We start from the raw sequence: 13,446 nt of genomic DNA, 5'->3' as shown, positions 1-13,446 counted from the left end.
TTAGTTTTTCTAAAATGGGAGGGGCACCCTAGTGGGTTTGGCTCAGCGTCGATCCAAGGACTGAAGGTTCCTGGGTTCAATTTCAGTCAAGGGCACGGACCTCCATTACAGGCTCCATCCCCAGCCCTGGTCAGGGCGCATGAGGGAGGCAACCAATTGATGTGTCTCTTTCACATCAATGTCTCTCTGTGTGTCTTTCTCCCTCCCTTCCATTCTCTCTAAAAACCAATGGGAATATATCCTTGGGTGAGGATTATAAAAAGGTAATAATGAAATAGAATAAAATGGGAGGGGCCGTGGTTCTAAAAGGAGATGACCGTGTGGCGCCTGGAAATTGAACCGTCACACGTCCTGAATTAAGTGACTACAAGCACATCAGCAGCTTGTCTTTCTTTCATCTCCTCCTTTTTGGGGAAGAAACACTTTGCTAGGAAACCCAGCTCACTTACAGGCGTTCGGGGTTGCATCCTCTGAAGGCGGGGAAAGGCTGGCTCGCCCCAAGCGCAGCTGCCAGCAGAGCCCGGACTAACAAGAAGCTGTGAGACTTGGAATTCATCGGCCGCGGGACTGTTTTAAAAATTGGAACAGATAACCAGCCCATGAGGTGGAGGAATGATGTCTTCCGTCAGCTTTAAACGAGCATCTGCTCAAGACCCAAGTTGTGGATGATGAGATCTGATTAGTTTTTAACATTTGGGGGTGTGGGCTCCCAGAGCCGCACACAAGACCCTCCCGAGGACCCTGGTTCCAGGAGCCCACGCTGACGCTCAGAGGCAGACACGCTTTCTCCCTGCTGACGTGTCACCCTCGGCAGCACAGGCCACAGTAGAGGATGTAGCGGAGGAGAAAGAATCTACTTAACTTCCCTTCTGGTCCCGCAGAGGCCACGTATTTAGTGTCTGAAACCCGTGCCCTGAGTGCTCTCCCTGCAAAGGCTCACAGGATGAGCCCCCCGCACCCCAACCCCCGCCCCAGCTCTGGATTCGCAGGTGGAAATGCAGATGAGGAGCCGCGTGGCCGCCCCGCGCTTGTCCAGGTTGGCACAGCCCCTCAGGCGCTGGGCGGCAGCGCGTGTCTGTCCGTCATCCTCACGGTGGTGAAGCCTCGTCGCCCACTGCTCGTTAGACCAGGGGTCCTCAAACTTTTTAAATGGGGCCAGTTCACTGTCCCTCAGACGCTGGAGGGCCGGCTATAGTTTAAAAAAAAACTATGGACAAATTCCTATGCACACGTCACATACCTTATTTTGAAGCAAAAAAACAAAACGGGAACAAATACAATATTTGTATTTGCATGTGGCCCGCGGGCCGCAGTTTGAGGACCCCTGCCTTAGACCGTGGTCCTCGGTCCGGATGAGGAGGAGCGTGGGCCCCTCCCTGAGAGGAGCAGCTCTCGTCCCCTTTGGAAGGGAGCGTGGCGGTGGCAGCGTCTGCGTCATTAGACTCCTGACGAGTGGTCTCCCCACACGTGCAGATGTGTGTGGCTCTCCCGTTTCCTTCTGCAACAGCCTGTACTTTACCTACAAGGCCCTGTAGTCCCCACCGGAAATGGTCTGCTTGTACCCGGAACCAGGCCATTCCATGCAGGCCCCAGGCAGTGTCGCTGCTCGGTGACGGGTGCCGCTGGGCCTTGGAGGGTGAGGGCTCGCGCCCTGCGCTCCTTTGTGTCTCGCTGGGTCCGGCTGTGGCCGGGCTCTGCGTGTCGCCCGCTCACCTGTTGTTTTCCTCCGCAGAGAACGTGATCAACGGGCAGGACTACGAGGTGATGATGCAGATCGACTGCCAGGTGATGGACACCAGGGTCCTCCACATCAAAAGCTCCTCGGTGCCGCCTCCCCTCCGCGCCCAGCAGCAGAACCAGACCAGCTCCTTCAGCTCCCCGCCCGCAGCCGCCGAGGCCGCCCGCGTGCTCAGCACCCTCCCGGGCTCCCTGCAGTAGCACCCGCTGCCTGGGAGCCGTGGGAGCCGAAGGACCCCGAGCTGCAGCAGGTGCTCCTCCGCCTGCCAGCTGGCTCCGAGAGCTCCTCAGGGTGGAGTCTGGGGACAGAGAGAAATGGAGCTGCTCCGTCTCCACTGCCCTCTCCTGGGCGAGCCCGGATGCAGCCCCAGGCGCCTCTCGGGCGCGTGGCCCTATCCCCTCCCGTGTGGCCTCAAGTAGATTCTCTGTACCCTCTGAGCTGCGCTTCCCTGTGTGTGTGTGTCACCTTTCCCGTCAGACCCGCGCCCTCTGCCCGCCCTGGGCTCCAGCCTGCAGCGCCCACGGCCACGCCGCTCCTCACGCATCCAGTGCAAACCCACTGTGCGCGCTGTGTGTCGGAGACGGGTTTCCAACCAGGCGCCAAGCGCACCCCAGCAGAGCCCGGGAGCCGGGGAAGAGCCCTCCGGCGGGGCTTGTCTGCACGTCCACCACGTCCACACCTCACCACATAGGGCGGCCGGGCGGGGCGCCGTAGGGCCTGAGATGGAAGCTCAGTGGCACTGAGACACCCAACACCGGAGGTCAGACCACAGCGCCCGTGTCTTCTGTGGCTCGAGCCACGGAGCTGAGCATCCGTGCTGGGTCTTCTCTGCTGCCCTGTGAGAAGCAGCGGGTCTTCTACTCCGAGACCCGGTGCAGACAGGCGGACTTGGGCTCCTGCGGATGCATCCTGGGAGATGGGGATCCCGGGAGATGGGGATCCGGGTGATGGGGATCCGGGAGATGGGGATCCGGGAGATGGGGATCCGGGAGACGGGGATCCGGGAGACGGGGATCCCGGAGATGGGGATCCGGGAGATGGGGATCCGGGAGATGGGGATCCCGGAGACGGGGATCCGGGAGACGGGGATCCGGGAGACGGGGATCCGGGAGACGGGGATCCCGGAGACGGGGATCCGGGAGACGGGGATCCGGGAGACGGGGATCCGGGAGATGGGGATCCGGGAGACGGGGATCCGGGAGACGGGGATCCGGGAGACGGGGATCCGGGAGATGGCAACGATGTTCATTCTCCAGGGAAAAGGCAGCGCTCAGTCCTCCCGCCCCCCCCCCCCCCCCCCCGTGGACTGAGCTGTAACCGCTGGGCCTCCTCCTCCACTCAGTTCTGCCCTTTCCTCCGGTGAGTCTTCCCTCTTGTCCTCCCGAGGGATGTTATTTCCCCACGGAGCCCCCCACGCACGGCCGCTTCCACCTCTCCCCCCTCAGGCCCTCTCCCCCATCCCTCCCCTCCCCCACACCCTCCCCTCCCCCACACCCTCCCCTCACCCTCCCTCCCCCACACCCTCCCTCCCCCACACCCTCCCTCCCCCACACCCTCCCCACACCCTCCCCTCCCCTCCCCACACTCTCCCCTCCCCCACACCTCCCCTCCCCACACTCTCCCCTCCCCCACACCCTCCCTCCCCCAATCCCTCCCTCCCCCACACCCTCCCTCCCCCAATCCCTCCCTCCCCCAATCCCTCCCCTCCCCCACACCTCCCCTCCCCCACACCCTCCCCTCCCCACACTCTCCCCTCCCCCACACTCTCCCCTCCCCCACACTCTCCCCTCCCCCATACTCTCCCCTCCCCACACTCTCCCCTCCCCCACACTCTCCCCTCCCCCACACCTCCCCTCCCCCACACCCTCTCTCCCCCAATCCCTCCCCTCCCCCACACCTCCCCTCCCCCACACCCTCCCCTCCCCACACTCTCCCCTCCCCCACACCTCCCCTCCCCCACACCCTCCCTTCCCCCATACTCTCCCCTCCCTCCATACTCTCCCTCCCCCCACACCTCCCCTCCCCCACACCCTCCCCTCCCCCCATACTCTCCCTCCCCCCACACCCTCCCCTCCCCCACACTCTCCCCTCCCCCACACTCTCCCCTCTCCCACGCCCGACCCTCCCCATGCCCTCCCCTCCCCCACACTACCAGTGCCCCCTCTTAAGAGAGGAAAGGAAAGATTCAGAGTCTGCGGGGACCCAGCAGCAGGGGCTCTGCTGCAGGAATTGGTGGCTCAGATGCTGTGTTTTGAAGCTCACCGCCACCCGGGTGGGTGCCTGGGTTTAGCCCTGTGAGAGGATGGGCTCCTCAGAAGCTGGTGTGTGACACGCAGGGATCAACGGTGCCCTTTCCCAGTGCTGACCACTGGAGTCTTGCACACCCTCTGACCTGGCCTCCTGGCTGATGCCCCAGGGCCGTCCCCCCTGGGGTGCACTGACTTCTCGGGGTGCCCGCTGGGCCCTGCTCCTCGTCCTCTGTCATGTGAGCGAGCTGGACAAGAGCTGTGGTCTTCGGGCTCCTCCTCTGCACTGAGCCTCGCAGAGCTCTGCCTCCCCTCTCCCTCCCCTCCCCGCGGCCCTGTCCGTGCCCAGCCGGCCCTGTCCCTGCCCAGCCGGCCCTGTCCCTGCCCAGCCGGCCCTGTCCGTGCCCAGCCGGCCCTGTCACTGCCCAGCCGGCCCTGTCCGTGCCCAGCCGGCCCTGTCCCTGCCCAGCCGGCCCTGTCCCTGCCCAGCCGGCCCTGTTTCTGCCCAGCCGGCCCTGTCCGTGCCCAGCCGGCCCTGTCCCTGCCCAGCCGGCCCTGTCCGTGCCCAGCCGGCCCTGTCCCTGCCCAGCCGGCCCTGTCCCTGCCCAGCCGGCCCTGTCCCTGCCCAGCCGCAGGTGCTCAGGACCCGCTCCCCCACCAAAGACGGCAGCACGTCCACAGCTGGCAGCACCTCCTCACGTGGGGGCCGGGGCGTCAGGATGAGGGCAGGTGGGACAGAGGGCGGCACCCTGTCCCCAGTCCCCATGGCTGGGAGCCCCTTCTCTCTGAGACGAGGGCACACCCCTCAGGCAGCCAGGAACTCTGGGGGATACGTATGCTTATAATGGTCTAAGTTACCACATTCTTAAGCGGAGTCTGCATGCTTGTGCGGAGCGGAGGCGTGCTCTGGGGGAGGCTGGGCCCTTTGGGCGCCAGCGCTGCCGAGTGGGGCGGCCGTGCAGCCGCTGGAGAAGCACAAGCCCCAGGTGTGCCGGCTCCGCTGACGGGTGGGCGCCCTGTGCTGCCTGCCGAGTCGGGTCCCAGAAAACAGGGAGGCCCTGCGGCCTGGTCTCCACGCCCCGGCGTCCGCCAGGCCCCTGTCACTCGCCGCGCTTGTAGCTTGTGCCTCTGTCCGGTCACGGGGGCTCGTGCGCACGGGCAAACGGCACCCTCTCATCTTTGCGATGCGGGCGGTGCTTTGTGTCTTGTTGGTAAAAGGAGGCACGGAGGCGTTTGAGGGCAGCGAAGGGATCCGAGTCTCCCGGGTGTCTGAGCAGCAGGCAGAGGACTTGGGACTCAGCGGGTCTCCGGTTCTCCGTCCTTCTCCCGCCTGAGCTGCCGGCTCTGCCTCCGCCGCCCTGGTGTGGGAGCGACAGCGCACTCGGCTCTGACCTGGCTCCCCCCCTCCTAAGCTCACGTGGGAAAACTAGGCAGGAAAACTTTGCAGGGACCAGCTTGTCCTCGTATTTGAGTCTCTAACACATCGAAGTGTCCAGGCGACCTCCGCCTCCAAGTTCCTCCTAGAAATAACCACCAAGGGCCAGAGGGACACCTTGGCCACTGTCAGTCCTCCGCCCCCAGGGACTCACTGGCTTTGAAATGACCTTTTGTTCTCGCTGTTTCACCCGCATTGGCCTCCAAATGAGTCCCCTGAGGCCTCCAAGCGGAGACACTTGTCCCCATGGGCCCCTCATTACTTTTACAAAAAGGACACTTTTGTTAGTAATGAGTCCTTTTAACCTACAGAAATCAAGGATCTTGCTGCTAATATGGACACTATAACTTTTATCTTAAAAACAAGAACCAGGCCTGAGAGAAAGACCATGGGATGTAAGAAATTTTCATTCTGGCCCCTCCCCCAGGGTGTGAGATTGTTTTTAATTTTCTAGGAAGCACAATCCTGACTTGGCCCACGGACGCCGCGTGTCCTGCCCGAGGGCCCAGCGTGTCCTGCCCGAGGGCCCAGCGTGTCCTGCCCGAGGGTGCCCAGCGTGTCCTGCCTGAGGGCCCAGCGTGTCCTGCTGGCTGACATGGTCAGTGGCGGCCCCAGCAGGTCCGCTCGGGTGAGACCAGGACTCGGCAGTGCGCGTGGTGTTCGGGTCCTGCAGGACAAGGCGTGTGAGGAGGGCTCTGGACAGGCCGCGCCGGTGGGACCTGTCAGCCCTGCCAGGCGCTGGCACGCTCCGCACGGGTTTGCTGTGAGCATTAGAGAGTCAGCACCTTGAGAGCCACAGTTTAGCGTTTGCCACGGTCACAAGCTCCCCGTTTTGCTGCTGGTCCCTGAGGTTGGTGGCCATTAGTTAAACCAGGAGGCGTGGCCTGTCCCGCTGTGACCATCCTGACGGATCACAGGTCCGTCTTCTCAGCAGATGCACCTGGGACCTTCGACTCACCGGGAGCCAGGCTTCCAGGTGGGCCGCCAGCCGCTCGGCACCTCGGGTGCCAGTGTCCTGCTCTGGTCACGCGGCAGAGTGGCTGGGCCGCCCAGGGCGTCAGGCGAGGAGGTCGGGCCTGAGGAGGAAGCCCCGAGAGCGGTGCTGTCCAGCGGGTGAGGGCGAGGGGAGGCGGGTGTCTCCCTTTCACCTGCTGGGTTACAGCACAAGGAGGCCCTGAGGACAGACTACGTGCTGCCGGGCATCCTGGCAAGGCAACACTTGATCTGGGTCTGAAAGCCAAATAAAGAATTTGTAAGCTTGCCTTGTTTTGTTCTGTAAAAAGATAAAAGATCAAATGAGTCTTCCATGTTAAGTGATTAGTAAGGAGGCAGAAAGCCTCAAGCCGCTGACTGGTGACGGAAGAGTTTCCTTTATTGTGTCCAGATATTTGAACTACAATCCTTGCAGGAAAATAAATGATTTAAAAACTCATCCTTTATCCTCCCCTGGCGCTGGGTGATTCAGTCCCACCCAGGCCTCTGCCCAGCCCGGTGTGTGGGCCCGGCAGGCTCTTCACGGCGTGGTCCGCCTCCTGAGTTCATGGTCGTCCGTAAGCCAGACACATGAATATAGTTCCAGTACAAGTTCAGACACGTGAGTGGCGGACACCAGGCTTCCTTAGGCACAAGTACACTCGTTCCCAAGGCGTGGTGAGACGGTGGAAAGCCAGGCCCAGGCAGCTCTTCGGAGAGAGCCAGCAGACACAGCCCGTGGCCGGAGGACAAGCCCTCTTCCTGGCCCCACAGCTTCGGTAAATGCTCATGTCAGAGCTGTGCTGGGGAGGAAGTGTTGGGAGTGGGGTTCAGAGGTGTGACGAGAAGGGAAAGCTGTGAAACAGCAAAGCAGGGAATTCATGAACTGAACAGCCAACAAAGCAACAATGAACAGGGGACAAGATGCTGCCCTGTCCCTCCAGCCACCAGGTCCTCCCACCCGCACCCTGCCCTGACCAGGTCCTCCCCACCCGCACCCAGCCCTGACCAGGTCCTCCCCACCCGCACCCCGCCCTGACCAGGTCCTCCCCACCTGCACCCAGCCCTGACCAGGTCCTCCCCACCCGCACCCCGCCCTGACCGGGTCCTCCCCACCCGCACCCCGCCCTGACCGGGTCCTCCCCACCCGCACCCAGCCCTGACCGGGTCCTCCCCACCCGCACCCAGCCCTGACCGGGTCCTCCCCACCCGCACCCCGCCCTGACCGGGTCCTCCCCACCCGCACCCCGCCCTGACCGGGTCCTCCCCACCCGCACCCAGCCCTGACCGGGTCCTCCCCACCCGCACCCAGCCCTGACCGGGTCCTCCCCACCCGCACCCCGCCCTGACCGGGTCCTCCCCACCTGCACCCAGCCCTGACCAGGTCCTCCCCACCTGCACCCCGCCCTGACCGGGTCCTCCCCACCCGCACCCAGCCCTGACCAGGTCCTCCCCACCCGCACCCAGCTCTGACCAGTTCCCATTACCACCCCTGACCCAGCCACCAGGTCCCACAACATTGCCCCACGGGACTTCCCACTGAATGTGCATGTGGTTGTAGCAAATTTGGGATCTCAAAGGACAACCACAGTGGCATTGGTTGCACCATCCGTGGTGCCGTCAACAGGGGGCTCTTCTGGCTCGTACCCTGTAGTTATCTGACGGCGCCTCCGTTGTTGGCACGGGGCCACTTCCTGTGTTTGTGGTGCATCCACTCTTTTTGTGCCTTGGGTGAGATCTCCCACGTGCCCACGGCGCGCCCTTCGCCCGGTCGTCTCAGTGCAGCGAGGCCACTGAGGAAGCTCTGGGGCGCCGCCCAGCGCTGACCTGCGTGGCACCTTAGACGCTGCACAGCCTCGTGACATGGGTCCCTGTCCCCGTGTCCCAGGTGGGGACATGGGCAACTGGCCAAGCTGTCCTGGCTTCAAGCCACGCCCTTTCTCCTGTGCCACATTGTCCGGCCTTGAAGCTGGAAGGGAACACCAGGCAGCGAGGAACGCAGCACACGTCCTGGGGGGGGGGTGTGAGACACGCTCAGGGCCAGGGGTCCCACGGCCAGGGCCAGTGCTCAGGTTCTGGGGCCAGATGGTCCCCTCAGAGGCGTGTGCTGAGGGCAGCGTGGGAGGCCCCGCCCGGGGCTGCTGCCTGGTTCTCCCCTGGACCTCAGTCCCATCCAGGTGCGTCCCCGAGGGGTGAAGAGCTGGCTGCTGCCAGGATTGAAGGCCCCCTTCTGCGCAAGTCCCAGCACTCAGGGGTGACATTCCACCCGGCCCCGGGGTGCCCCTGCTGGCCCTGAGTCCAGGCGTGGACGCTGGACTAGGAGATGGTGAGAGAGGCTGGTGTTGAGATCACTCATCTCCAGACCCAGCACTGAAACACTTTGGTCCAGAAGTAAAGGACTTTAAAGCAGATGCCTCACCCGCATTAAGACATGGATCGTCTTGCAAGACTACGCAGGCGGGGCCTGTGCAGGGACCCGAGGCGGACGACTCCGGCTGACCACAGGCCCCGCCTGTCCCTGCAAACATCAGCTGGCCCCACAGGAGACCGAGGGCCTCCACACCACCCTGATTCTCATTTCTTAGCTGCCTTGCTTGGCGTCCGAGGCCTGGGGGGACTTGGGATTAACCCAGAGCAAGACTGGCTGCACAGACGGGGCTGCAGGCCGTGGCCCCGGAGCTGGAACCTTTGCCACAGACGCTGCGTGTGCACTAACCTTGCACGTCTACCGTGGACCTGAGGGAAGCTGGGCCGGTGAACCGGACCACACCCTTGTCCTCAAAGACACGTGAATGATGTCTCTTCCATGGGTCCATGTTCCCACAGGACAGTGAAGGTCAACTCCAGGGTGGGTTCCCGAGCCCGAGAGACGGGTGCTGCCCCACGCAGCTGCTCTCGGGAGCTCTGGGTGGCCATGGAGCTCGCCCACACGCTGGCTGCTGGTTCCAGGACACAGAAGGTGAATTTCACCCCCTCATCTCTGTTTCCCAGCGACGCTGGAATTCTCTCCTGCTCTGACTGTTCCCATCAGACAACACACTGCCCTGTGCCGCAGGCAGCCTTGAGGGAGCCTCGCCCCAGGCCCTCCTGCTGCTGTTTTCACGCTGTGCTCCGCAGGGCCATGAATTCTCCCGCAGCGTGAGCAGGAAGGAGGCGGAAACGCTGGACCTCCGGCCTCCACCGGCCCCAAGGGTCGCCTCGGGCGACCACAGCTGGCAGCACACGGGCTCGTCCCACCTTCCCGAGATTCACCATCTGGCACAAGCAGGGTGTGCAGGGGCCGGAGGGAAAACCCCGCAGGAAGTTGGAGTTTTTGCTCCCAGGTCAGAACCCAGCCCTCCTTTCCAAACCCTCCCGCAGCAAGCGCAGTGTCTCACCCTGCGGACGGGACCCTCCCAGGCTCTGCCCCGGAGCCGGCATGGCTCGGGCATCCTAGGCTAACTCGGTACTTCTTGTTGAGTTGAATTACTGAGCGTTTAGGAAGCCACAGACAGATGTTGTTTTTCCCGGCATCTTCCTGGTGTGGCAGCCCTGTCACCACATGCACCCACCCACGGACACGCTGCCCAGTGCGGAGGCAGGACTATGGGGACTCGGGAGGCGGCCGGGGCCTTCCCCGCCGGTTCCCTGGTCCCATCACTGAGCCCTCCGCCTTGAGCAGTGGCCGTGGGCCTGGGAGGAGGCCCGGGCCAGCGGATCTGCAGCAGCGGCGGTGGCAGCACCTGCAACTTACTACCGCGAGTTCTCTGGCCCGACTCAGGCCTCTGGAGTCAGCCTGAGGTGGGCCAGCCATCGGATGGGATCTGAACTCAGGCCTCTGGAGTCAGCCTGAGGTGGGGCAGCCATCGGATGGGATCTGAGTGTGAGAAGCACCGTGCAGGCACCGGTCCGAGCGGAGGCTGAGGGACAGTGTCAGACCGGCGGCGGGCCTGGTGGTGGCTGCTGGCACCAGCCTGGGCTTGAGGGTGACCAGTATTGCCTGTCACTCTTTCTGAAGGCCCACAGGGTCCATCTTGAGAATCAACTGCCTCCTGCTGCTCAGGGGGCTGCACACCCAGCTGAGGGCAGGAATCAGAGGGGAGCCCTCGCAGCTGGGGCTGTGTCCAGGGAGGAGGGGAGGCAGTGTCTGTCCGCCCTGCACCAGCACCGAGCCTGCTGTGGTGGTGGGTATCCTGGGCCCTGTCAGCCCTCCCTGGAGCAGGTCTGCCCCAAGAGGTCCTGAGAGCCCAGTGCCCTTGGCAGGCACCCAGAGAAGGCTCCTGGCCGGGCTGAGGACGAGGCTCTGAAGACCGGTCAGTCTGACCCCTTCCATGCAGCACTGTGTCCGTGGGTCCCAAATGCTACTGCTGGAGTCATGGGGGGAGGGGCTCTTTAAGAATGCTGCTGCCTGGCTCCTGCCCCACATTGCGATTCCTTGGTCTAGAGTGTGACCAGGCCCTGGGACTGCCAACCCCCCGGGTGATTGCTGCCTGCAGGGAAGTTCCACGAGGAGCTCAGTCTTTTGAGGCCAAGACCTAGCTTGTGCTCCACAGTTCACAGAGCAACACGGCCCTGGAGGTGGAAGGCGGAGCAGGGAACCGGAAAACTGTGTGAATCCTCAGAGTCAGGGCAGCAAAGAGCTGGACGGGGCGGGGCAGAGGAGGGATGGGGCAGGCAAAGGTGGGCGGGGCAGAGCAGAATTGGGCGGGGCAGAGCAGAATTGGGCGGGGCGTGAGGACTGGACTAGCTGGCAGAGATGTCAGAACTGGGGAAATGCTTGAAAATAACTGGCTGTGAATATGGAACTTCCTGTGAAATGGGTTTTCTTGGACAAAGAGGGAAGGGGAGGGGAAAGGGAGAAAGAGGAGGGGGCGGGGTGTCCAGCCCGGGAACAAGAGGAGATTTGCTCCCAAGCCTCTGGTCTCTGGAAAAGTGGGAAAAACACGAAGATGGGAGAGAAGTGCAAAGGGGAGAGGGAGGTCCGAGTGGGTGGAGGAGGGGGTGCAGGAGAAGCTGTGACCCGAGGCAGCAGGGGGGGACCAGTGTGGGGCTCCTGGCAGGTCGACAGCTTCTCAGCAGGGCTGCCCTCCTACATGTCCTTCCGTCCCACTCGTCCCTCTCGGCTGGGCAGGGGAGGGGCAGCTCTGGTCTGGGGTCTGCCCTGGTAGCTTCCCTCTGGGACAGCGTCCCTGTGCTGAGTCCCTGGGAAGAGCCTTGCAGACAAAACCGAGAGACCCGCCAGCTCCGACTTCCTGGGGCTTCTGACGGGGCGTGACCATTACCACGTGCTGGGGGCATGCCATCTGCACAGCAGGCCCGCGGGTCACACGCTGTGGCCCTGGCAGCCCAGCTGGCACAGCAGCAGGCAGGGCCCGAGCCCACTGGCAGAGGGCACAGGACGGTGGGGGTGTCAGGCACAACCCCCCAGTTCTGCAGTCAGCACTCCCATCGGAGCTGCTTTCTGAGAGTCAAGGTGGGGCCCACGGAGGAGCCACGGCTTCCTTCAGGACCCTCAGAGCTGCCGCCTGTCTAGCCCGTGGCAGGGGTTGCTCCCCCCATTTCCCGCCGTGGTTTCCTGTGGGAACGTGGTCCCGGGCTGGCCGCACACAGGAGCAAGTAGGTGAGAGATGGCAGGCCAGGGAGGCCTCCCCCGAGGGAAGGGGGCTCCGGGAGGGGTGGCCGGGAAGGCCCTGAGGGTGGCCCCCGGTGCCCAGGAACTTTCCCCATCTCAAAGCACCACTTGGCTGAGACGGGCTTTGAGCAACCACGTGGCTCCTCAGCCCCAGGTGGTGTTTCTGCAGCGCCCCTGGGAGGGGCAGCCAGGACACCCTCGGGTCCTCAGCCCGCACAGGAATCACTTCCACGCACCCTGACGGGTGGCGGCAGACGCTGGCCTGTGGGAGACAGGAGGGCGAGCTGCGGGTGCTCGGCTCCTTGCACAGCTGAGCGGCCGTGCTGGGCACAGGCAGGGCGAGGGGCAGAGAGAAACGGGCAGCTTGAGTGCCCCAAGGGGTGGAGATGCCGTCCGGGCCCCAGAGGGGACGGTGCGCCGCCCCCCCCCCGCCCCCCAGCAGCGCGGCCTGTTTCCTTACAACTCCCTCCCGGTGGCCTCTGACCTCTGACCAGGTGACAGAGGAGTCCACCCTCCTGCCTCTGGCTCTGGGAGCCTCTGTGCTCCGGTGGGGAAGGGAGTTGGAGGGGGGCTGGTTCTGAGGCAGCTCCCTCCAGCCCAGCCTCGCCCGCCGCCAGCCCCCTGCTCTGTGTGCCTCTGGGAAGGCCCCAGGTTTCCGCCCCAGGCCTGGCCCCGCGGCTCTTGCTGCACTCAGCTCCCCAGGCGCTGCCAGGCTTTCCAGATGCTCAGCCAGGCACGGCCTCCGGCCAGAGCTCAGCCAGGTCACATGGAAAACAGCCCCCAGGGCCTTGCCCTGCCCCAGCCCCGCCAGCCTCCCTGTCCCGGTCCCCCCGCCCCCCCCCCCCCCCCCACACACACACACAGGTAGGATTGCTGTGAAACCGTTTGGGAGCGTGTGTGTGGCCTGGCCTTGCATCCAGACGCAGCTTCTGTAGGAACACAGTGCATTCCTGCAGAGCTGGGAAAACAAGCAACAAACAAACAAAACCACTGCCACTCAGAGAAAAAGGGGCATGAAAAGTCTGGAATAGGACCAGAGAGAGGCAGAGACAACAGGAGCAGGACAACCTGTGCCTGCCACGGCGGCCACGCCTGGCCCTCAGCTTCCGGCACTGGCATGAACAGAGAAACTGGATCCATTACGGAGTCATGTACAAACCGAACTTCGAAAACTGGCATCCTTCTCAGGTCTGTTCGTGGAGGGGTGTCGTGGGAGGCCACTGAGGTCTGCGCAGGACGCACGGAGTGGGGCCGCGGGGCCGTGGGGGCGCGATGCCTGGCCTCCCGTCGCCTCAGGAGTCCCTTTCTGTCCGGTCTGTGCACTTGGAGACGGGGCATGCCTGCGGGCAGCAGGCGTCTTGCTCGGACGGGATAGGGAGGAAAGCCTGGCGGAGGGTCAGGTGAGGAGGGGACTGTGGGACACCAGCAGTGAGTGATGGGTGGC

At 63.8% G+C, this 13,446-nt stretch overlaps 1 protein-coding gene across 2 annotated transcripts in view; it reads left to right on the top strand.

The window, feature by feature from the left end:
- The window catches only part of ATF6 (activating transcription factor 6), a 137,244-nt gene extending 135,069 nt beyond the window's left edge, over nucleotides 1-2,175 (top strand). For both annotated transcript variants that reach the window (XM_081112587.1, XM_081112586.1), the window contains exon 17: nucleotides 1,733-2,175. In XM_081112587.1, coding sequence (XP_080968713.1) covers nucleotides 1,733-1,938 — 206 coding nt within the window. In that variant the 3' untranslated portion in view covers nucleotides 1,939-2,175. The remainder of the gene's footprint in view (nucleotides 1-1,732) is intronic.
- The last annotated feature ends 11,271 nt before the right edge of the window (nucleotides 2,176-13,446 follow it).

Source organism: Myotis nattereri, assembly GCF_964212035.1.
Source record: "Myotis nattereri genome assembly, chromosome: 18".
Taxonomy (NCBI): domain Eukaryota; kingdom Metazoa; phylum Chordata; class Mammalia; order Chiroptera; family Vespertilionidae; genus Myotis; species Myotis nattereri.
Note: the sequence above shows the minus strand (reverse complement) of the source record. Positions and strands in the feature narration are given on the sequence as shown.